Source organism: Penicillium verhagenii (assembly GCF_028828195.1).
Source record: "Penicillium verhagenii strain IBT 33310 chromosome Unknown utg000011l_segment0_segment0, whole genome shotgun sequence".
Classification (NCBI taxonomy): Eukaryota; Fungi; Ascomycota; class Eurotiomycetes; order Eurotiales; family Aspergillaceae; genus Penicillium; species Penicillium verhagenii.
The window spans coordinates 476,302-497,101 of record NW_026643175.1 but is presented as its reverse complement, the minus strand read 5'-3'; the positions used below and the strand labels follow the sequence as shown (position 1 = coordinate 497,101).

Here is a 20,800-nt window from a genome sequence, read left to right as displayed (position 1 = left end):
GAGCTGACATACGCCCGAGCCTCGCGTGGCCCCGTACAAGGCTGGCTAGGGTTCCAAGAGCCTCAGTAAAAGAGACCCTGGAAAATTAATACATAACTAATAAGACTCTGGACTTTTCCTGAATTTTCCCCAGCATTTAGTCCTTGTCTACGGACATCATTTTCAAAATGTCTCCCAGTAGCACCTACTCCTACTACTCTACTGAAAATCCCTGGGACGAAACAGTCAATCTCGGGTATTACTATCAATCATCTGGCGGAAGCATCTTTTACGCCAGCTTTGCTTTTGACGCCCTAACTTTCCTGGCCTTGGTGGGCTTTCTCGCCTGGGCATGTACCATCCGAGTTTCGAGCCGGGCTCTCAAAAGCATTATAGCCGCACTTGCCTTGTGGATGATGTATGTTGGAATCCTATCACTGCTACATAATCACTTACCTCGCTTCACTCAAAAAGCTGACCATCTGTAGCTCTCAACTCCTCTACGTTATCTGGGAGATCTTAATCTTATCGGACGCAACTGTGAAAAACTACTATGTGATCATCTTCATGCTGCAGGATCTCTTCGGCGTGATCTCCACCTGCCTGCTATTCCTGGCCTTCTACCAAATCATCCACAAGCTTTTGAACCGTCTCACAGACACCGGAAGCCCATATACAGCTGTACGGATCGTTCACTGGGTTGCATTGGGACTCGTCTCCGCTCTCTCCATTGCCGAGTGGGCAGTCTACGTCGCGGTCAATGTCTACTCTGTCGAGATCGTTAGCCTGTCCTATCGGTTCTATGATAGATTCGCCAGAAACTACGACAGGCTTTACAGCGCCCGTGTCATTGTCTACTTCATAATGGCCTGTGAGATCTTCATGTGGACGATCTTTGTGACCGTGAAAGCTGGGACGCAACGTTTTGTTTCACGGGTAAGTTGCAACTACGCATTCTATAGCGCACGCTTTTACTTTTATTTTACTTTTCGAAACGAACATGTCCATGCTAACACGATTGGTCTTCCTTTTCTTTATAGACGCCTCTATTCTCTCTCATTGCTGCAAGTCTATGCTGGTTCGGATATAACTTGATGTATGGCGTCTACGCCATTGTCTACGACTTGATGTTCTCCTCTGGGGCTCTTGCCGCCGAGATCATCGAATCAGTCTTCCAGTTTGTGTTCGTCGTTGGAATATTCTTGGGTCTTTTGTTCTGCATTTCGGGATGGTACAGGCTCGATGAAAACCATGCAAAGGCCCCGACCTCGGTGCAGCCTCACGATGCTCAGCTTCAGGTTCCGTACCCGCAGCAGCCGTACCAGCAGCAAGGACCAGTATTCCACCCCCAACCCTAGATCATTCCAGAGAATGCAGAGAGGGAATTGGATATATTTTACCGAATGATGTTACTAATGTTGGAGGATAAGACTATTGCCTAATTATGTACCATGTGTCTATTTGAGGTTTTTGCTTGCTGCACAGACTTGGAGAGATATCTGTTGAATACCCCCCCCCCCCCCAGCGATATGAAGCTATGGATACCGTTGTTATTAATACCCCTTGACAAAATTTCTAGCAAATAATCAATCATAACATTTAACTATTTATTCCCATCGATATCGATTGACGTGAATCTACCCGGCTTATAATGGACATGACTAGATTGGTCACTCGACCATCACCTCAATCCAAGCTAGTAATTTCATTTTCTATACTGCAAAAAACACTTGACAAGGGACTGACATAGCTTGAAATACCCCATTGATCCAGTCTCTATTAATATGACCTTTCATCAATTTGACATTTAAGACACTGCATTTCCCACCAACGTCCACCACCATAAAGTCTTGGCAACCGACGTCAGACAAAACATGAGATCCATCACCGACCTCACTCCGCATCACTCACACCCCATCAAATAAATAAGAAATGGTCTGCGGCAAGTGTCAGAAAAAGCTCAAGACGACCGAGCTCGCCACTCCCGGTGTCAAGAGCAAAAATGACATGTACCTCGGTTCACCGTCTACCACGTTAGGGGGATCTGGGAAAGCGACGCTTGGAGCTACCGGCATCGGAAAGGTTTGCCATCGTCTATTCCATTTCGCTCTGATAATCCTTCTTCTCCTTATTTCATTTATTTCCTTTGGATATTGGATCCTGGAATTAATTGCCTCAAGTGTGTTGTTGACTTGATCTGTGATGCTGACTTTCTGCAGAGCAAACTCCTCGGTGCTAAAGCGAAGAATCCATATGCGGCCTATGCTTCGTCTTGTGAGACTTGTAAAACCAAGACGGAGAAGGGATATAAGTTTTGTCATAAGTGTGCTCATAAGAAGAATGGTATGTGATACATGTGCTCATTTTCAATTAAATTGTTTCTTGCCGTTCATCTGGTGGCGTGATTTGCTGATCCTGTGTTTAGCATGCACTATGTGTGGAAAGAATATCTTGGGTAAATCGGCAAAGGACCAGCCCATTGTTTCGGGACACAAGACGACCTCAAAGTGATTGATGTATGGGATACCCTTGAAGCTTGGTTGTTTTTTGGGAGGTAGATTTTATGTATCTGGAACCTTGGAAGCGAGTTACAACTATGTGGCGTTGGGAGTCGACCGGTACTATATGGAGGTAATGGGTCTTTTCAAATAATTTCGATTGACAGGAAGGAAATAAATCTAATTATACATGGCATGCGCGGGAAAGTATATGCAGTGCGTCAATAACGCTTTATGCCAGAAACAAATTGCTGGTTTCTGAGCCAACATCCTTTGGTCTCTTTCGCTTTTTCCGTACTCGAACAAATAGTACATGCCTTCGCTGAATTGAGTCTTCCAGCTAAGCGCTTTAACGATCAGCCAGCATGTTCTTGATGGAGCTGTAGTATTTCTGTGTCACGAATTGCGAGATCTCGTCCTTCGACACCCACTTGTAGTCCTGGAGCTTCTGAAGGCTGTTGGTCAGATCGGCCTGACCGGCCATGATGCGGGACTTGAGGAAGAAGGTCTTCTCTCCGTGGGTTGAGACACCGGTAGCCTCCTCGATTCGGGGCTTGCGGTTGTTGTAGACGTGGTGGCCGGCGGGGTGGAAACCGACCATCCAGGTGTTCATGTTGACACCGGCAGATTGGGCCAAAGTACGCTCAGCGGCCTAGAGAGAAAAGGAGGAAAATTAGTACGAATGAAACTGTGGACCGTGGGAAGGAATGGCGGAACGAAAGAGAAAAAAAAATCCAAAAGAAGAGAAAAGAAGAAACCCACCTGGCGAAGAGTCTCGTCCACTTCCACGGGAGAGCTAGGGAACTTCCAATATCCCTCCTTTGACTGAACGAGCAGATACAAAGTCCTGGACAACAAACGGTTCAGACTCTTGTAATCACCCTTCTTGTCGGCCTCCGTCACTCGGCTGTGTGGGCGCGGAATCTCCTCCTTCTTGCTGGTATCCTGAGACGTCGCATTGGCGGTAGACTCGGCATCCTGGACCAGCAGCTCGACCTGGTACTCAGGCTCTGCCTCCTTGGCACCAAGAAGCAGTTCGTCATTCCATGCATCACTGGAGTACGCGTTGTACTTTCCGATGTCGCGCGCAGGAGTAAGACGCTCCTGGATCTTCTTCTTCCAGTCCTCGTCTAACGGAGTACCGCGCTTGAAGTAAAAGTATTTGGTGAAGGGGAGGGCCAGACGCTCATTCAAACGCTTCTGGTAGAAGTAGTATGCTTTCTCGAAGGGCTCAAGGTCGCGGGTGACCTGGGGCGGGCGGGAGAGAACCACGCCGGCATTGATGGTGTAGACGGGGTTCACGGAGGTTGTGGAAGGAGGAGGAGTGGTTGATGCAGATGTGGATTCGGTGGCAGCAGAGGCGTAGTTGCGACGGCCCAAGGTTTCTGAACAGCTTCGGCATACGCCAGAGTCGAGTCTTGATGGGCCTGGAATGAAAGTCAGTACTGAGATTGTTGCGGGATTGGGAGTCAATGGCACATACGCAGCAGCGACGTTATGCGCCGAGCACCATTAGTTCCTGTAGTCATCACCGAGGGAATGGGATTTTTTGATTACTGATAAAGGGTCCCCTTTCGTTGATCGGCTTTGATCATGATCATGTTCATGTTGAGAAAAGTTCCCCCGGTCACGTTTACGCTAGACCCGAGTGGGACTAGTGGGAGAAGGCGGCCCTTAAATTTCGCAAAAATCTCGGTCTCTTCTTTCTTTTCCTCAAGCATCCATTACCTTATCGTCACTGCGTCTAGATTTCCACGGCCAGTTGTCCATTTAGAGGTGCTAAGAACGATCTCGCGGCTGATTCGCTAGCGGTACCTTCTTGAAACCCAAGGTGTACTGTTAGATAGATGCGGCGAACACTTCTGCACTGCCAGTCTAATTCTATTTATGAGAGAATTCGAAAAATATCAAAAAAAATTTAATTTCAAAATCACTTGTTCATTTACGCTTTCTCTTTCCCCTTGATAGAGTGACACTTATTCCGATAGTAACTAACTTTACACGAGAACTAGACGTCGAAATGAAAGTCTAGTCCAGGTGTACAACCCGCTCGACCGTGCCAAACACGCGTAATTTGTTCCCATAAACACGCCAGAACTCAGTACCCAGTTCAGGCACCAAATCCCTAGTGCGCGTCTTTGCCACAACTTTGGCAGATCTTTTCTGGGCTGGCTTAGGCTGTTTGGGCTTCGGATTCTCATCGTCACTGAATTCAATCAAATCCAGGTCTTCCATTTCTTGCGATGTGGCATCTTCGTCTTGCTTCAGGATTTGACGCATCCATCGCTCAACTTGCTGTACCTGAGATACCTCCGAGGCCACTGCGAGCTCCATGCCACTCAGACATCCCTGAGCGCCGAGCTTGGTTTGGCCTTTCTCAAGCTGGACCGATAGCTTCATGAAAGGAATCGCAGATAGCATGCTATCATAGCCTGCCTCGTGGTGAAACGTTCGGAAAGCGTACTTTTGGTGCATCGGGTCGATTGCTGTCAACAGTTAGCGAGTTCATTCGTCCAAAACTTAAAAAGGCATCTGTTCACGGTACATACCTATGGCCGGGACCGATACACGAAGCAATCTGCGGCTGATCTCTTCTAGGGAGGAAGTTGGGTTGATAGAACCAGCATTGGAGGTTGCCAGGTATTTGGTGTCAACCACGTTAGGAAACAGACCGTGAATCAGCATCTGGAATTCCTCCACAGTGTCCGGCAACGGTCCGATGAAACCACTGTACAAAAAGAGTAGATCCAAGAAGCAGTTGTGCCCAACCAGGATCGGCCTATGCTTTTGGAGGCGCTCCCGCGTCTTTTGGGCCAATTCGACCTCTCCAAACGGTACCCCATCTCCCACTATGGGACTGAAAGTCTTGTCTGGGAGCTCTGACAGGTCTCCTCCGATGAGCGCTTCAATAATCCACCGACATCCCACGTGGCCACGGATCGTTTCGATCAATGCCTGTGCCTTTTCTTCATTGATATCCTTGTCATGGACTGGGTCAGCGAACATAATTTGAATGAACGAGGCTTTGCCTTTTGATTTGAGCTGAGGGAATTCGGCATTGACCAGATTATGCACGAGCCGCTTCTCCATACTGTTCAGGATCGAAGGGACGCCTGGACCCATGGCAGAGGGAGACTTCGCGTACGTGTGCGATGGGATATTGAGGTAACCCATGCGATCTCTCTGTGATAGACATTAGACAAGTGAGGTGATATTCGAGGAAGGAAAGCTTACAGCAGGCTGGGCCAGCCACCAGTCAATAATTCGACGCACAGCCCCCAGGAAATCAATTGATTCCTTGTCTGTTTCCGTCAATTCAAGAGTGGCGATTGAATTCTTGCGGGTGAATCGATGTCTGGCTTTGGCCACAGATTCAGCCTCTTCGTCTCGAGAGAGATATCGCACGCCGTACTTGCATAGTGAGTCCATACTGAAGTTGTGGCCCATCAGAAATTCCATGGCTAAACAAGTTCAATTAGCAACAACTCTGTGACGCACAGAAACTTGACTTACACCAGCTCATGAAAGTCCAGTCACGTTTGATGTCCAACGTTCGGTCGATAAATGGGCTCAGGGTGATGTTGTACGGCGCCATCGTGTAGGTCGCTGCTTTCGTTAGCTACGTGGAGAGCTTCGTGTCAATGTATCATTCTTCAATGAACATACCATTCTTGACATCCTCCTCGCAAATTGTGAGACCGATTTGAAGCACCTGATATTTTTCTGCGGCGGCCTTCATCTTGAGGTATTGCTCCTGAAGAGGCAGGTTTCCCTTGGCTTCGCTGGTTGGGACAATTGAAATACCTGAGAACTCCAGATCAATGGCCACAAAGCTGCTTCGGGAGATCTGATGAAGGATCCATGGCAAAAGACGTGGGAGACTTGCCGCTGTCACGTCCATCTTGCTGTTTGGACTTGACCACAAACGATTGAGGCTCTACAACAAAGCACATGTGAAAGGGAAGAAAGGGAAAAAGAAAGGGAAAAGGGAAGGAAAAGAAAACTTTCGGAAGAGATAGTTTCACTCGCTTTGCTCTCAATTGAAACGGATATGGCGGTAATGATGGTGGTATTGATGTTGTTTCGTGTCGACGTTCTAGGCCACGAGGAACCTAGTATGTATCACGATTCACGACTTGGGAGATTATCTCAAGTCTAGTTTTACGGTACTCAATAAAGATTCAAGCATCTTACGTGATTGATGAGTGAATGAAGATGGTAATTCACTACAATAGTACACTAAAATAATATAATAATGCTTTAACCGATGGGTATTCGTCGCATCTTGACTATACTAGTTAACTAACTATATGCGATGCCATATGTCTAATGGATCCCGTGACTTCCCCCAACCCCAGACTTGAAACGAGCCGAGGGAAAACGGAAGCCGATCAACCTGGTTCCCCGTCCCCGTCCCCGACTTGTCATCTCCATGGTCCCTCAGTTTCTCTCCTTTCTCCTTCCCCCGTTTCAATTGATTTCTATCCATGATATTGTACAATGACTGAAAATATGTCATCTCACACCCAACTCTCCTCCACCGCTACTTCCCCCACGAAGCTCTGCTCCCGCACCTACAAGAAAGCTTCCCAGCTGTTCCTAACACGGCGGCTACCAGAGTCTCTTGAGAACCTCCTGCCTATTTTAACAGTTCCATCATCCCCCGAAGATTCGCAAACAAATGGCGACCATCCCGCAGTGGTCGCGCCGATCGCCACCGCCTCCAGCACGTGGAGAATCAAGGTGTGGAACTTCTACATCACCCTCCTCAGCGCGATCGTAGAACTTGGCCCAGAAGAAGGCAAGAATCAATTTGGACAGAAGGAATGGAAGACTATGGCAACACAGGTCCGCGAAGGCGGGATCTGGGAGAATGTGGTACAAATTGGATACCGAGGTCGGGAGGGCTCCGTAGACGCCGAGGTAGTTTACGTTTTGTGAGTGTCTTGTTGATCGCGGGGGAGATCGTTCATCACCGCTGACGTGTTTCATCATTTCCCAGGGCTACATTAATCCTCAATCACTCTTCCTCGCAAGCGCTCAATCAACAACGACTTGAAACATACCTGTCATCATACGGACAACCCAATCTAGACCTAGCAGATCGACTAGATGCGTCGGGCGACTTTCAACAACAACGGATCTCTGCGGCCAGCGGAACAGATACACCGAAAGATCTGGCTGCGAGAGTACGGATTATTGAATTATTCACATTGCACGTTCTTCCCCGCAATGAGGAATGGGAATACGCTCATGAGTTCATCAACCTGAGTGAAGTTCTAGATGAAGAACGCAAAGAATTATTCCTGCAAACATTGGAAGGGTTGAAGGAAGAGAAAGAGCGAGGAGAATTGCGCGCCGCAGAACTGCAACGTGCCAAAGATGCCGAGCTCGAGCGACAACAGGATGACGAGCGCCGAAGGGCCGAGGAAGAAGCCGCTGCTGTTGCCCGCCAACAGCAGCCGAATGGCCACAAGCGGAATACCAGCGAGGTGGACTACGGTATTGAGAAAGGTAGCCCGCGCAGTGGTTCTAAGGGCAAGGCATCCAGACCGGCAGACAAGTCGCCAAATGGAAAAGCAACACCGCGCACAGCTCTATCATCATCAAATTCCAAGAATTCTAAGAAACCTGTCAAGCCCCAATCCCGGGCCAACCAGGCGCGAGCAGTGGCTACGGCCATCCGCAATTTGTTCAAGAAAATCATCCAGAATGTTTCTGGGAACCCCATGTCATTAGCCCGAACATTGCTTTTCCTACTAGGTATCCTGATGGCGTTCAGCCGGCAGGATATACGTGAACGGGTCCGCAGGGTTACGGACTCCGCGTGGCAGAAAGTCAAGGGCACCGTTGGAATGGGTGTGAAGGTCAGCTATATTTGAGATATTGGCTCGCCGCGTTTGACTTTGCATGAATTCATTCCTGTATATTTTCTTTTGTCTTCTTTTCTCGATATTCTGGTGATTGGATCTGATGCTACATAAACATTTCTCAAGTATGCTTAGTCTATTCATGTATTATCTAGGTGTCATTCATATACTGAGCTCAACTTTTACCTCACGGGTTGTACCAAACTTCGGCCTGACAAATGATCCATTCATCCTTTTCTTTTATTCACTTGTTAAACGAGAATTGAAGGAGAGTCTCCATTATCCAGGTATCCTTGACGTCTCAGCGGATATCATTATGTGGTATCTGTATGGATAATTGAAGTCATAAATATGGAGATATTACTATTTAGAAAGACACTTCTACACCTCTCTGACCGGTCCGCAAGGGCAATTATTTCACAATCCCACCGTAATTACAATTGACCCGTACCCATGGAGGTCCCACCCCGAATAAAATTATCCTCAAAGGCTAATGGCATCCGAGAGGCGCAAAACAGTACTCCCCTTACGAGCAGCAACCTTAACAAAGGTATTGTTAAGCGTGCTCACAAGAGCCTGCGACTCAAACCCAGTGCGCTTAACAGTAGTAAGCAACGTCGTCGCATTAGAGTTCTTCGACGGAACAGAATAAACAGCCCAATTATCATACTCAGTAGCACCATTCCAGCTCATGTAGATGGTGGCCTCAGAATCCGAGAGCCGAGCAGAAGGCCCAACGACAGCGACAGGGTTCCAGAAAGGAGTAGCGGTCCAGGGAAACTTGAAGATACGGTAGGACTCGCCATACTCCTCGCTAACATCCATGGCACCAAACTGGCCGGTCATCACCACGTTGCCGGCCCCATCGTACTCCCTGAACTTGGGTGTGGAACCGTAGCCCAGGACAACGTGGGAGGATGTGGCGGCTTCGCCTAGGAACTGGAAGCTGCCCTGGGTCCGGGACTCGATTGAGTCGGTGGGGTCGGACAAATTGTGCATTAGGGAGCCGGTCATGCTGGTTAGGTCGAACTCAAAGGCCATGCCGGTTGATTCGGTCTGAGTGACACTTAGGCCGTTGCCGTTGTTGAAAATGCTCAGGACGAGGGCGTCGGCTGTTTCGTTGTGAATGCGGGCGTGGTGTTGCCAGGAAAAGCGGACATCTTCGCCGGTGAAATCACCGCCATCGACGCCCTGGAAAGATGCAATGTTAGTGATCACTTTTGGATGTGCGGAGAGGGATCTTGTGATACTCACGGCAAGCTGCCAGCGGACGGAACCGTTCTGGTTCAAATAGAACGCGGTCCAGTAGAAACGCATGGAAATCAAGAAACCCTCGTTGGTGGTCTCGACAGAGTTCATATGGTAGCAGTCCCAGGGCAACTCACGCGAGACATTAGGCGGAACGGACTTCCTAGACCCGGAGAGGGGAATTGCATCCAGGTGCTCGAGAGCATCCCATCGGTAAAGAATCTCATTGGTAGGAATATCGATCTCGTAGAACTGGCTGACGGACATCCAGCCATCAACTGGACCCCCAACAGAGCTGAGGTCGTGCTGGGTGACATTGATGGCCGAGACGATGATAGTGTTGCGGGGAGTAATAGTGTTTTCATGCACATCAATATAAGAGTCCCAGGTGTTGCCGCTGGCAGTCTGGAAGTCTCCCGTGAGTTTGACAGTGTAGATCTCTCTATAGGTCTCGTCCAGGATATGGACCGTGCCATAACCATAGCCACCAGACATCTTGGGCACACCAGACCAGAAGGTAATCACGTTCTTGCCGAACAACTTCTGCATCTTGAAATCCATGGTGATCTCCTCGGGGCCCTGGTACACGAGAGCACCATCATTGTCGTAGATGGTCACCGCACTGCCGGCGGTATTGTTGTTTCGGATGGGAATGAAGATCAGGCCCGGGTCAATGTCCCCAGTCTTGCTCACCTCTAGCTGGGGAGGCTGCCAGGGACCGGTCATGTATGTGTAGTCGTTCCATGTTGCGTCGGCTAAGGCGTTCGCGCTAGCGGACAAGAAAAGAGCGGCACATGCGGAGAGCAGAGAGCTCCGCATTTTATATAGAAAATTCAAACAAGTAATGACTGTATGGGGTTAGAGAAAATGATGAAATTTTGAAATTAAAGATCGTGATCGAAAGCAAAGAACGACAAAGAGGGAATGAATAGAACCGGCTGCCAAGGATCTAATGGATGCTATAAGGGGTTCAAGAGCTGAGGCTGTTGGGTCCTCATTGGGATTAGAGCCCTATTCCACGCGGATTTAGGAAATTTTAGCCTTTCGTGTTTTGTTTTCTTGTCGTTTTTCTCTCGATCTGTACTGTCAAACTGGGTCCACCAGACATGGAGATCAACATAATGGAGTACGAGTCGGCTACTCCGTACCGACAAACGAGGAAGAGCATCCACATATTTCTAATGGCTTGCTGTTTCTGTCCTAGGGCCCTTATGGAGTTGGTTTTTTGCCTTGGTTTGGCTCCTGTCAATCGTTGCCTCTTTAGGGGCCGAAGGGTCCATCGGCACAAATGTACAATCTTTGAGATGGTGGATTTGATAGACCACGTCAGCCCAGAAGGACCAAGTGTTTGATTGGTGCATACTTGCAGCTTGAAAAGTGACAGTATTTTGATTGGCCTTATTTCAATCAATTCTCCGAAAAGAACCATTGACTGACCAATCAGAGCCCAATGTTTTCAATAACTTGTTCCGCCGTCAAGCCTCTTTCAAAGTCCCCACTATAAACATTCCCGCTAGAACACTTGGCGAACACAAAGAAGATCTTGAAATATCTTGACGTCTGGACTCTTTAACCGATGGTATATAAAGAGTAAGTCCTGCGATAATAATTGATTAGCTGGTGCTTCACTCTCCCCAGCCGTATTGAGCGTTTTCTATATTTCTCCCAGGTATGAGGTCTGCACTCATACCTGCTAGGAGGTACCATGTTTTAACAAGCCGGAATCGCCTAGGCATTCCAATTTTCAATACTTGAACAAGAAAAACATACATGATTTCATTTTCCTGTCAATGTAGACAATTATGTATAGTAGTGTATGCATTTTACCTAGGCCTTTGAGTCGTTCTCCACTCTCAGTGGTAGATGACGGCCATCTACAGGAGTTTCCACCATATCAGTCTCGGGTGAGTCGCCACGAGCGATCTGCTCTCCATCTCGCTTTTCTATGTATGAGTGCCATTTGCGAAATATTTGGACGAAGAAATGAGCCACGCAGATCTGCTCGGTGGTGTAGAGCAGTACAGGCACAGAGGTTTGCGCCTTGAGGTATAAATCCAGCGGTGACCACATGGCGTACAGCAGTGGAATTCCAAGCGCCGTGCTCTTTGCTGGACCACAGAAACAAGCTGCAATGGTCTCTTTGGGTGGAAGGGGTTGGAACACAGCTTTGTACCATCTGTTTGAAGCAAAGATTTGAGGTGGTCGAGAGACGATGAAACAGATCCCTGTGAGGAAGATGTAAAGGGCGATGTTGAACAATACAACGAAGATAATGCTTTGGGTGTCCATTTCCTGGAGAGCCCCCGTGGCAAAACAAGAAGAAAAGGTGGTCCTATAAAAGGGTTAGAGATTATATTTGTAGATGAGGGCCAGCCCAAAGAGCACATACCAGATCAGCAACAACATGCAGACAGAAGCCAACTTGGGCAGCTTTGTCTTCTGCAACACCCGCGCCACAAGATCAGGCCATGTCCATCGCACCAATTGGCCCACGAACAAGGGCAACAACACACTCAGTCCCAATTGCTGGAAGACATTTCTGTACATGCTACTCATGTCCCCACCACCATACCTCCACGCATCAAACTCAGGAGTCTTGGGAATCAAAGCAACCGTCCACGCAGCAGTGACAAACGGGGCAAAAACATTGGCGATCAACACCTCCACCAGTGCCGCCGCATCATCACCGCCAGCAGACCGAGTCATTACCACATTGGAGGCGATGGTCGTCGGAATACAAGCCACAAAGATATACCCCGCCAGCACAGACCGGTTGATCTTGCCGGTCGGATCGCCAGCCAGAATAGCATAAACAACCACCAAAACCACAGCGGGGATGAACAAAAAGGAAATCACTTGCACGGTGAGGTGCAGTCTCCAATTCATGAACTGTAAGAAAAGCTTCCGGCGATCGATGCTCAGTCCCGAGATCAAGAAAATGATCGCGATCACACCGTACATGACACTATACTGGGATCGAATGATTCCGCCATGTTTCGCGACGTTGGGGAAGCAATAGGCTAGTGCGCAGGCAACTCCCATTCCAATGAGAAGCCATTGGTGTAATATGAATTTGAATATTTTCTTGGTGATGATCTGCCACCGTGGTGGTACCCGTGTCACCCCTTCTTCGACCGCCGGTGGCCCTGCCATTTTCATGGACCTTGGGTTATCAGATCACGAGGACATATGATTTCAATCTGCATGTGGCTATTTCTCTACAGATGCCAATTGAATTCGAGCGGATGAAGTAGTTGAGAAAGACAAAATTTCACGTCGATCGCGCGTTCGGCTTTACTCCGATCCTTCACCGGAATGTTATATCGGCGAATCCTTAAGCCGTGCAGCGATTCGACCGACATATGATGAGTCCATCGCCTTGGAAAATGTTTAAACTAATCATTATCCAGATCTAATCTGATAAACATTCAAGCCATGGCTTTGATCAACACACACGTGCAGTATATACCCGATATGCCAAGCTTTCTGTGGTCCGGTCCAGAACAAGGTGTTTTAAAGCGCCGATAATCGGTTACCCGACGACCAAGTCCGACGAGCATGACAGAGCTGATTTATCACGGGATTACATGTGAAGCTGGCCATGCATATGCAGATCATGATGGTATGTCATTGCGTGTGCATTACTTTGAAGTTCTGCGCTTGTTTAAGCGATTTTACCTTATGTTAAGTTATTTCTGTTCCAGCAATAACCGACGCTCCATTACTGGGTAAAACGTTCTACCGCCCACTTACCGATGACGTACACTGAACCATATTCTTCATGGATTGGCCAACGTGACATGAGAATGGATTTGACTGCAGTGACACGTATCTCGATTTAAATCCAAGACTTTCAAAAGGTCTTGGAGGTCTTTGAGGTCTCATGACTCGAATTGGTCGCGACAAATGACCTAGGCTGTGCTGCTTGAAATTGAACCTCGGCTGCGGGGAGGTCTTGGCTGATCCGAATTCTCCCGGCAGAACGAATGGCTCTTGGGGCGGCATTAGAGCAAATGCTCCCATGACGGCGGTTATCCATAGTAAAGGAATGGCTGGTTCATTTCCCGGAGTAAGTCACCTCCCTCCCCGGAGACCCCTATGTCTACAGAGTAGAAATTGAAGGGTTTGTTGGGTTAAATTCAGAGAGGAAAAGGGAAGAAACAAAACAACAATACTAACAATATAGAACATTCACAAGGAAATCTAGAGTTTATTTAAGATTCTTAACCTATGACGACAATCCCACTTAAAGCCTTGACGGCATGTGAGAGTAAGATCATTTCTGAGGATCCGGGGGATGACCATAACCGCAACTGCTTAGAACCGTGGGGGAGAGAGTCATCCTTGTTCCCGAAGGCCTCGGGATTGAACACAGTCGGTAATGACGCCTCGCGGTCTATAAGATTAATCCAATAACCAAAGTCATTTTGTTTCTTTTTATTCTGCTCTCTCTGCCTCTCATTCTCCGTACATCCCTTTCTCTATTTTTATCTGGACTCCTTATTATAAAGCTTCTCAGCGGAAAAGATCTATATACCCAACATCCGCTCGTCCAGTTCCCGCTCGCCCCGTCATAGCTGCTTCCTCCCCACAAAGTTCAGTGCCGCCACCTCAACCGAAAACATTATCCTCGGGACTTCTCGTTTAAAAAAAGAAGGGGCTCCTATAACTTAAAACTCCAATTGAGTCCACTTCGAAAAATATTTTCTTTTGCGTCATCTTCGGTCCAATATCGGCTGTCGAACCCCGGGATTGTATACTTCCGACTCCCTCCGCATTTCGCTTTCCCCCCGACATTCGGGAACCCTGCACTTCCGATCAATTAGCTTCTTTTGAATCACGACATATCGCGTGAGAAAAAAGAATTTGGTTTCTGTTTGACACTTTGCAAATACACCATCACAAAAAAAAAACATAATCATGTCTGCCAAAAACGTACAAGGAGGTCCCAATGGCAAGCGGACCTCTCCCGCCGTGAACCTGATTGGTACATTAAACATCTGTCGTCGGATTTGGGGACTCAATTGCTGACTTGGTGAATAGCTGGAGGTGGTGCCGGTATGATGGAGGCTCTCGTGTGTCACCCTCTTGGTATGTTATGCATTGCTCCGCGAAGACAATCGCAGAGCTCAATGGCTAATGTTTTCTTTTCAGACACAATTAAGGTCCGCATGCAGCTTTCACGGAGAGCTCGCGCTCCTGGTGTACGTTCAATCTTGAATTTCTTGGAGAATTCCCAAAATCCCAGTCGCTAATTGAGTATCACAGGCCAAGCCTCGCGGTTTCGCCGCCACCGGTGCCGAGATTGTGCGCAAGGAGACCGCCATGGGTCTATACAAGGGTCTGGGTGCCGTGCTGGGTGGTATCGTCCCCAAGATGGCCATTCGATTCACCTCATATGAGACATACAAGGGCTGGCTCGCCGACCCAGAGACCGGCGTCGTCACCAGCAAGGCTACTTTCCTTGGTAAGTGCCGCTGAATTCCTCAACCGCAGTTTCCCTTTGCGATTGCGACTTTTCACAAATTCCCTTGCTAACCCTGGTCATTTCATTAGCTGGTCTCTCTGCTGGTGTCACCGAAGCTGTCGCCGTCGTTACCCCCATGGAGGTGATCAAGATTCGCCTGCAAGCGCAACACCACTCTCTTGCCGATCCCCTCGACGCCCCCAAGTACCGCAGCGCTCCTCACGCCCTCTTCACCGTCGTCAAGGAGGAAGGTTTCATGACCCTGTACCGCGGTGTCTCCCTCACAGCCCTGCGCCAGGGTACCAACCAGGCTGCCAACTTCACTGCATACACCGAGCTCAAGTCCCAGCTGCAGAAGCTGCAGCCCGAATACGCCAACACCCAGCTCCCCTCCTACCAGACCACCCTCATCGGTCTCATCTCCGGTGCCGTTGGTCCCTTCTCCAACGCTCCCATCGACACCATCAAGACCCGTCTCCAAAAGACCCGCGCCGAACCGGGCCAGTCCGCTGTTACCCGTATCATGGTTATTGCCAAGGATATGTTCAAGCAGGAGGGTGCTCGTGCTTTCTACAAGGGTATCACCCCTCGTGTGATGCGTGTTGCTCCCGGTCAGGCTGTGACTTTCACCGTGTACGAGTTCCTTAAGGGCAAGCTGGAGAAGTCCACCTTGCCTTTCGTGGGAGGTCAGTTTGAGGAATAAAGTACCAAAAGTATAAAAGGTGTCAAGAAATAGCCCGGTGGGTTTCTCTTTTTTTGTTCTGGAAAAGGCATGTGATACCATACTGCGCATGGTGGCGTTGCGTTTCTCCTTGGTCGATTCCAAGTGCCAGTCACTGGAAAGATTCTTTGTAAATATGAATTATTTTTTTTATTGTTTTTTGTTTTTAATTGTGCATACCATATGGTTCTGGATATTCAAACTGATCAAAGTACATACTAAAGAATGTAAGGAGCAGTAGATTTATTATTGTAAATTGGGTTTCTGCCGTACCTTTAGCCAAGAGCCCATCAATCCCATTGTCAACGGCATAATGTAAAAAGCGCCCGCCATTCACCGCTTCACCGCTTCCCCGCTATCCATAACCATAAACAACCCCCCGAAACCCAACAGACATTCAGAGACAGTCAATCTGACATCATGCAGTCAGGCATATCCGGTAAGTAAAGTACTGCACAATGATACTCCAACTTCCGCTCAACTCATTGAGTCATTAAAGTACCCTTTATCCCCAAGTCTAACCATCAACCCCCATAGTCTCGAAGGAGCTCCGAGATGCCTTCTCCAGCTTCAACTCCGATCCCAGACTCTTCTGCCTCCCAGTAACCATCACAGGCGAAAGCCTCACTCCACAAACCGCAATCCCCTTCTCTGGATCCAATGACAGCCCAGCGGACTTCTACGCCTGCATCCCTAAGCTATCCAGCATCCTGCAGCCCAAGACCCCCATCTACCTCCTACTCCGGCGCCCGACAGCAGATTCATCGAGCCTCGTCGCCCTGACGTACATCCCCTACAATGCACCAGTCCGTCCGAAGATGCTCTTCGCCTCCACTCGCTCGACGCTGGTTCGCGAGCTAGGAACGGAGAAGTTCACCTCGAACGTGTTTGCTACTGAGGAAGAGGAGGTTGTTGGCGAAACTTCGTGGCGTGAGCGGGATGGGGAGTTGCCAGGTGGTGTTAAACGGGAGGAAATGATGAGCGAGAAGGAGCGGCAGCTTGAGGCTGTGAGGATAGCTGAGGCTGAGGCTCGTAGTGGAACGCCGCAGCGTGATATTGGGATTGGAGGTACCTTTGGTCCCGGCTCTGGGTCTGGCATGGAAATCAATATGTCTGTGGATGAAGAGGCCATTAAAGCTTTGGTTGATATTGAGGAGGCTGGGCTTGTGCAATGGGTATGTAATTTCGTCCGCTTTACATCTTCTTTTGTGTGCAGTCTATACGTCCCTACGTGGATCTGTACAGACTCGAATGCAAGGGCGGGGGAGACTGGTGAAAATTTTGGATTCAATGCTAATCACTGGTTTCTGTACAGACGGTTGATGTGCGCACAGAAAGTATTATCCTCGTCGATGCTAAGACCTGCGTTGATGCGGGCTCAGTGGCTACCCACATCGACTCGGCCTCGCCCCGCTATTCCTTCTATCAACACCCCGGGTCGGAATCTGTTGTGTTCGTGTATACCTGCCCCAGTGGCTCGTCGATCAAAGAGCGCATGTTGAACGCCAGCTCGCGGAGAACTGTAATCACGGTTGCCGATCAACAGTGTCTCAAGGGTACCAAGACTTTGAAGAAGGTATGAATGAACCAGACCGGAAAGTCGCCGTGCAGTCGCAGTCATACTAACGGAGTTGAACAATAGATCGAGGCTTCTTCACCGGACGAGATCACCGCAGAGCGATTGCAGGAAGAGGTTGACCCGCCGAAAGACCAGGGCATTTCACGAGGATTTGCCCGACCCCGTCGCCCGGGCCGGTAGATGATAATGCCGACGGTAGCTCCTTAGTCTAGTATGTAGATAAATAACAGCCCTTAGACCAGGCAGGACCTTGATCAACCAAATCAAGCGAGATTGCACATCGTCTGGCAAGACATGTCAAGTAAAAAAGAACGTCCCCTCCACCTGACCAAGACAGACTGTAAGACCATGCTGGATACGCGTCCACTCCAAAAACCCAGCCATGGAGAGGGGCCACAAGCCCCAATCAATGATTCCGAAAACTTTTCTTCTGGTAGAACAAATCCGTCCTGGAACTTCCCAAGTTGATAATCTTCGGGCACCCATCTCTGTCCTTCTCCAGACGCGTACACTCGAAGCAGTAAAAGGCGTCACTGATTCCCTCACCGCCACAGACGACGCACTTGTTCTGGTAGTTTCCGAAGGCACACTCGTCGCAGATGCGGACGAGGGTTGTGGGGCGAACGTAGGAGTCGCAGACGGGGCATTTGCCGTCGCACTTGTCGCAAAGACGGCCGATGGAGATACCGGGTTGCTTGCGGCACATAACCAGATCGGGGTGGTGACGAGACATGGTGGATGATTGGAATTGAAGTAATAGGATTCAAATTGTGCGGATGTGTAGAATGGTAGGTAGGTTGACTTGAATGAGTTGAATTATCAAGCAATGCGTGTGGTGTGCTCGGAGAGAAAAAGGAACTCAGCTTCAGAAGCTGGAGAGAAGCTGGAAGAGGTTAGCGTTTTGCGCACGGACCACGGGTAGTGATGGCCTTAGAAATCAACATCTGGACCTGGTGGAACATACATAGTGTACTTGGAACATTCCAGGTGTTCAATGTTGGGTTATGGGATCATCGAGATTCGGTCGTTTTTTATGCGAAACTCATGCTTTGTCATTCGTGCAGTCTTCCGCTTGGGATGCCTCTACCACCGATATGGATATTAGTAATTATCATCAGCATTTTGTATGATGAAACTTGATTCGAAGAAAGATTGAGCTCTAATAGTTGAATCTTCATGTCATTATACCTAGAATCATGGGTACCCCTGCTCCATTTTCCCGCTTACTTTCAAGCGAATCCCTTGTGGAATAGTGAGACTTGGAATTCCAGGGATCAACGCCCCATGGGCCGAGGCTCAATGAAGATCAAGAGGGGCACGAGACACATACATGGTCAATTCCCCTCCTGTAAGTGAGGTCATCGTAGCTTCAAGTTTCTTCTATTCTTCCCATTCCAAATCTCTTTCAATCTAATATCTTCGCAGATAGTCAAAGGAGGCACTTAAGTTAGTTGCATCCCTTCCATCTCGTGACCTACGATGTGGCAAATATGTACTAGTATGTACTGGGGTCTGAAACTAACTTGCGTTAGGTGGACACATGTTTCCCCGAGTGTGGTCTGCATTCAAATCGAGATCACAGACTTCTTTCTGATCACAGCATACAACACGCAGAAATATAAGCAAAAATAATTCAAGCTACCGAATATCTCTGAAAAGCAACCATCAAAATGCCAGTGGATAAGATCCGAGTTGAGGGCGACGAGCGCGTCAAGTATGAGTCTGCTACCTTGAACGGCCGGAAATACGGTCAGTGCCAGCTTGAATACCCACCTTCAGCCTTTTGCAAGATACACTCGTGAAAAGTACATACCTACGCCAGATCAGGGCCCCAGGCTAATAATATACATATCCGGCATACAGGCTATCTTCTCAGTCAACCAAAATCTGGTAAATACCGAGGCACCATATTTCTGGTAAGCTAGTTTGGCCTGGGAAACCAAGTACCAAGGTTTTCATTCGAAAATTCTAGTATCTTACTAACATCAACCTAGATCCATGGATTCCCAGATCTATCCATCAGTTGGCGATACCAGATCCCCATGCTGGTGAACATGGGACTGAGAGTCGTGGCCCCAGACTGTCTAGGCTACGGCCGCACGGTAAGGCGATACATACACCCAAGCCCAGTGCCTGAGATCTTCAAATTATAAGTCCATAAAAAACGGAATACTGATTTATATTCAAATTAATAGGAAGCCCCGGAGGACTACATCCACTATGGACACAAAGCCTGCGCAGACGACATGAAGGCTTTAGCCACGCACTTGGGCGAATCTAAAATCATCCTTGGTGGACATGACTGGTGGGTCTTAAAAGCCCAAACACTAGATAATATGTACAATGGCTGGATACTGTGCTAAGTCTATACACATACAGGGGTGCTTTTCTCGCCTACCGCATTGCCCTCTGGCATCCGGATCTAATCACACACCTCTTCTCCGTGTGTGTGCCATACTCGAGTCCCAAGAAAGATTATTTGCCACTCGAAGAGATGGCGAAGACCATCATGCCGAACTTCGGGTATCAGATCCAGTTTGCAAGTGGGGAGTTGGAGAAGGTCGTTCAGTCTAAGGAGGAGATCAAGCAGTTCTTGACTGCTTTGCATGGGGGTCGAACACCCGAGAATGAGTTTGGGTTCGAGGTGGAGGAGGGAGTCTTGCTTGATCGGTTTATGAGGTTGAGACATTCGCGATTGTTGAGTGAGGAGGTAAGTTCTCTTGCATCGTCTATAACGCTCATTGGGGTGGAGAGGAATGCGATGTTGATTTCTGATGCTAATGTTCTTTTAGGAATTGGAGTATTATGCGACAGAGTACTCGAGGAATGGAATTCATGGACCGTGTATGCCACATCCTTGCATTGCTTTTTTTGCAGAAAATAGAGGAAATTGTCATATTGCGTATTTGCTAACTGGATTGTATAGTGAACTGGTACCGAACGCGAGAACTCAATTTCGAGGATGAGCTGAGTATCGTTGGTCGGAGAATTACTATTCCCACACTTTTCATCCAAGGTCTTCGGGATTTGGCTCTGCCACCACATCTTGGGAAAGCTATGGGGAAGCAGATCCCAGACCTGGTTTTGAAGCAGGTTGATACCGCGCATTGGGCACTATGGGAGAAGCCCGAAGAAGTGAATGCCATTCTTGCTGAGTGGTTGAAGGACGTTGCCTTTGCAGGAAAGCCGTTGGAGAGGCTTTGAAACTGAAACATATTACGATTGGCTATTAGTTGTAGGTTCCAAGTATGAAGTCTGAAGTATACATACTATACACATGTGCACTTCAAAGGTTCAAGGTTAAGGGCTATCAATATGACCTAGAGATACTATACATACCGGTCTGCCAGCCAAACTGAGGTAATAAACATTTGAATTGAACATTTCAAGAGGGACCGTGCACTTAATAATCCACCGTAAACATATCGTTAAAGTGCT

At 48.3% G+C, this 20,800-nt stretch overlaps 11 protein-coding genes across 11 annotated transcripts; 6 read left to right on the top strand and 5 right to left on the bottom strand.

The window, feature by feature from the left end:
* Nucleotides 1–167: 167 nt before the first annotated feature.
* N7466_010584 (uncharacterized protein) lies at nt 168–1,337 on the top strand (the record flags this gene model as incomplete). The annotated part of the gene is made up of 3 exons (XM_057169973.1): nt 168–397; nt 468–915; nt 1,020–1,337. 3 exons carry the CDS (start codon nt 168–170, stop codon nt 1,335–1,337), a joined length of 996 nt encoding a protein of 331 aa, XP_057016582.1.
* Nucleotides 1,338–1,911: 574 nt separating this feature from the next.
* On the top strand, nt 1,912–2,330 carry N7466_010583 (uncharacterized protein; the record flags this gene model as incomplete). Its single annotated transcript, XM_057169972.1, has 2 exons — nt 1,912–2,061; nt 2,199–2,330. 2 exons carry the CDS (start codon nt 1,912–1,914, stop codon nt 2,328–2,330), a joined length of 282 nt encoding a protein of 93 aa, XP_057016581.1.
* Nucleotides 2,331–2,826: 496 nt separating this feature from the next.
* N7466_010582 (mitochondrial 54S ribosomal protein mL46) lies at nt 2,827–4,006 on the bottom strand (the record flags this gene model as incomplete). The annotated part of the gene is made up of 3 exons (XM_057169971.1): nt 2,827–3,129; nt 3,240–3,904; nt 3,961–4,006. The coding sequence occupies 3 exons, from the start codon at nt 4,004–4,006 to the stop codon at nt 2,827–2,829; spliced, it is 1,014 nt and encodes a 337-aa protein (XP_057016580.1).
* A 499-nt stretch (nt 4,007–4,505) lies between these two features.
* Nucleotides 4,506–6,378, bottom strand: N7466_010581 (CAF1 family ribonuclease; the record flags this gene model as incomplete). Its single annotated transcript, XM_057169970.1, has 5 exons — nt 4,506–4,963; nt 5,027–5,660; nt 5,712–5,938; nt 5,991–6,083; nt 6,144–6,378. 5 exons carry the CDS (start codon nt 6,376–6,378, stop codon nt 4,506–4,508), a joined length of 1,647 nt encoding a protein of 548 aa, XP_057016579.1.
* A 611-nt stretch (nt 6,379–6,989) lies between these two features.
* On the top strand, nt 6,990–8,359 carry pex26 (the record flags this gene model as incomplete). Its single annotated transcript, XM_057169969.1, has 2 exons — nt 6,990–7,414; nt 7,480–8,359. The coding sequence occupies 2 exons, from the start codon at nt 6,990–6,992 to the stop codon at nt 8,357–8,359; spliced, it is 1,305 nt and encodes a 434-aa protein (XP_057016578.1).
* A 471-nt stretch (nt 8,360–8,830) lies between these two features.
* Nucleotides 8,831–10,414, bottom strand: N7466_010579 (arylsulfotransferase family protein; the record flags this gene model as incomplete). Its single annotated transcript, XM_057169968.1, has 1 exon — nt 8,831–10,414. One exon carries the CDS (start codon nt 10,412–10,414, stop codon nt 8,831–8,833), a length of 1,584 nt encoding a protein of 527 aa, XP_057016577.1.
* Nucleotides 10,415–11,422: 1,008 nt separating this feature from the next.
* N7466_010578 (uncharacterized protein) lies at nt 11,423–12,748 on the bottom strand (the record flags this gene model as incomplete). The annotated part of the gene is made up of 2 exons (XM_057169967.1): nt 11,423–11,927; nt 11,985–12,748. The coding sequence occupies 2 exons, from the start codon at nt 12,746–12,748 to the stop codon at nt 11,423–11,425; spliced, it is 1,269 nt and encodes a 422-aa protein (XP_057016576.1).
* A 1,767-nt stretch (nt 12,749–14,515) lies between these two features.
* Nucleotides 14,516–15,765, top strand: N7466_010577 (putative succinate:fumarate antiporter (Acr1); the record flags this gene model as incomplete). Its single annotated transcript, XM_057169966.1, has 5 exons — nt 14,516–14,582; nt 14,639–14,686; nt 14,750–14,799; nt 14,864–15,062; nt 15,152–15,765. 5 exons carry the CDS (start codon nt 14,516–14,518, stop codon nt 15,763–15,765), a joined length of 978 nt encoding a protein of 325 aa, XP_057016575.1.
* Nucleotides 15,766–16,203: 438 nt separating this feature from the next.
* On the top strand, nt 16,204–17,542 carry N7466_010576 (twinfilin; the record flags this gene model as incomplete). Its single annotated transcript, XM_057169965.1, has 4 exons — nt 16,204–16,222; nt 16,321–16,958; nt 17,099–17,359; nt 17,426–17,542. The coding sequence occupies 4 exons, from the start codon at nt 16,204–16,206 to the stop codon at nt 17,540–17,542; spliced, it is 1,035 nt and encodes a 344-aa protein (XP_057016574.1).
* A 226-nt stretch (nt 17,543–17,768) lies between these two features.
* On the bottom strand, nt 17,769–18,095 carry N7466_010575 (PHF5 family protein; the record flags this gene model as incomplete). Its single annotated transcript, XM_057169964.1, has 1 exon — nt 17,769–18,095. The coding sequence occupies one exon, from the start codon at nt 18,093–18,095 to the stop codon at nt 17,769–17,771; it is 327 nt and encodes a 108-aa protein (XP_057016573.1).
* A 937-nt stretch (nt 18,096–19,032) lies between these two features.
* Nucleotides 19,033–20,566, top strand: N7466_010574 (alpha/beta fold hydrolase; the record flags this gene model as incomplete). The annotated part of the gene is made up of 7 exons (XM_057169963.1): nt 19,033–19,111; nt 19,226–19,278; nt 19,357–19,464; nt 19,558–19,667; nt 19,742–20,072; nt 20,155–20,206; nt 20,289–20,566. The coding sequence occupies 7 exons, from the start codon at nt 19,033–19,035 to the stop codon at nt 20,564–20,566; spliced, it is 1,011 nt and encodes a 336-aa protein (XP_057016572.1).
* Nucleotides 20,567–20,800: the final 234 nt, after the last annotated feature.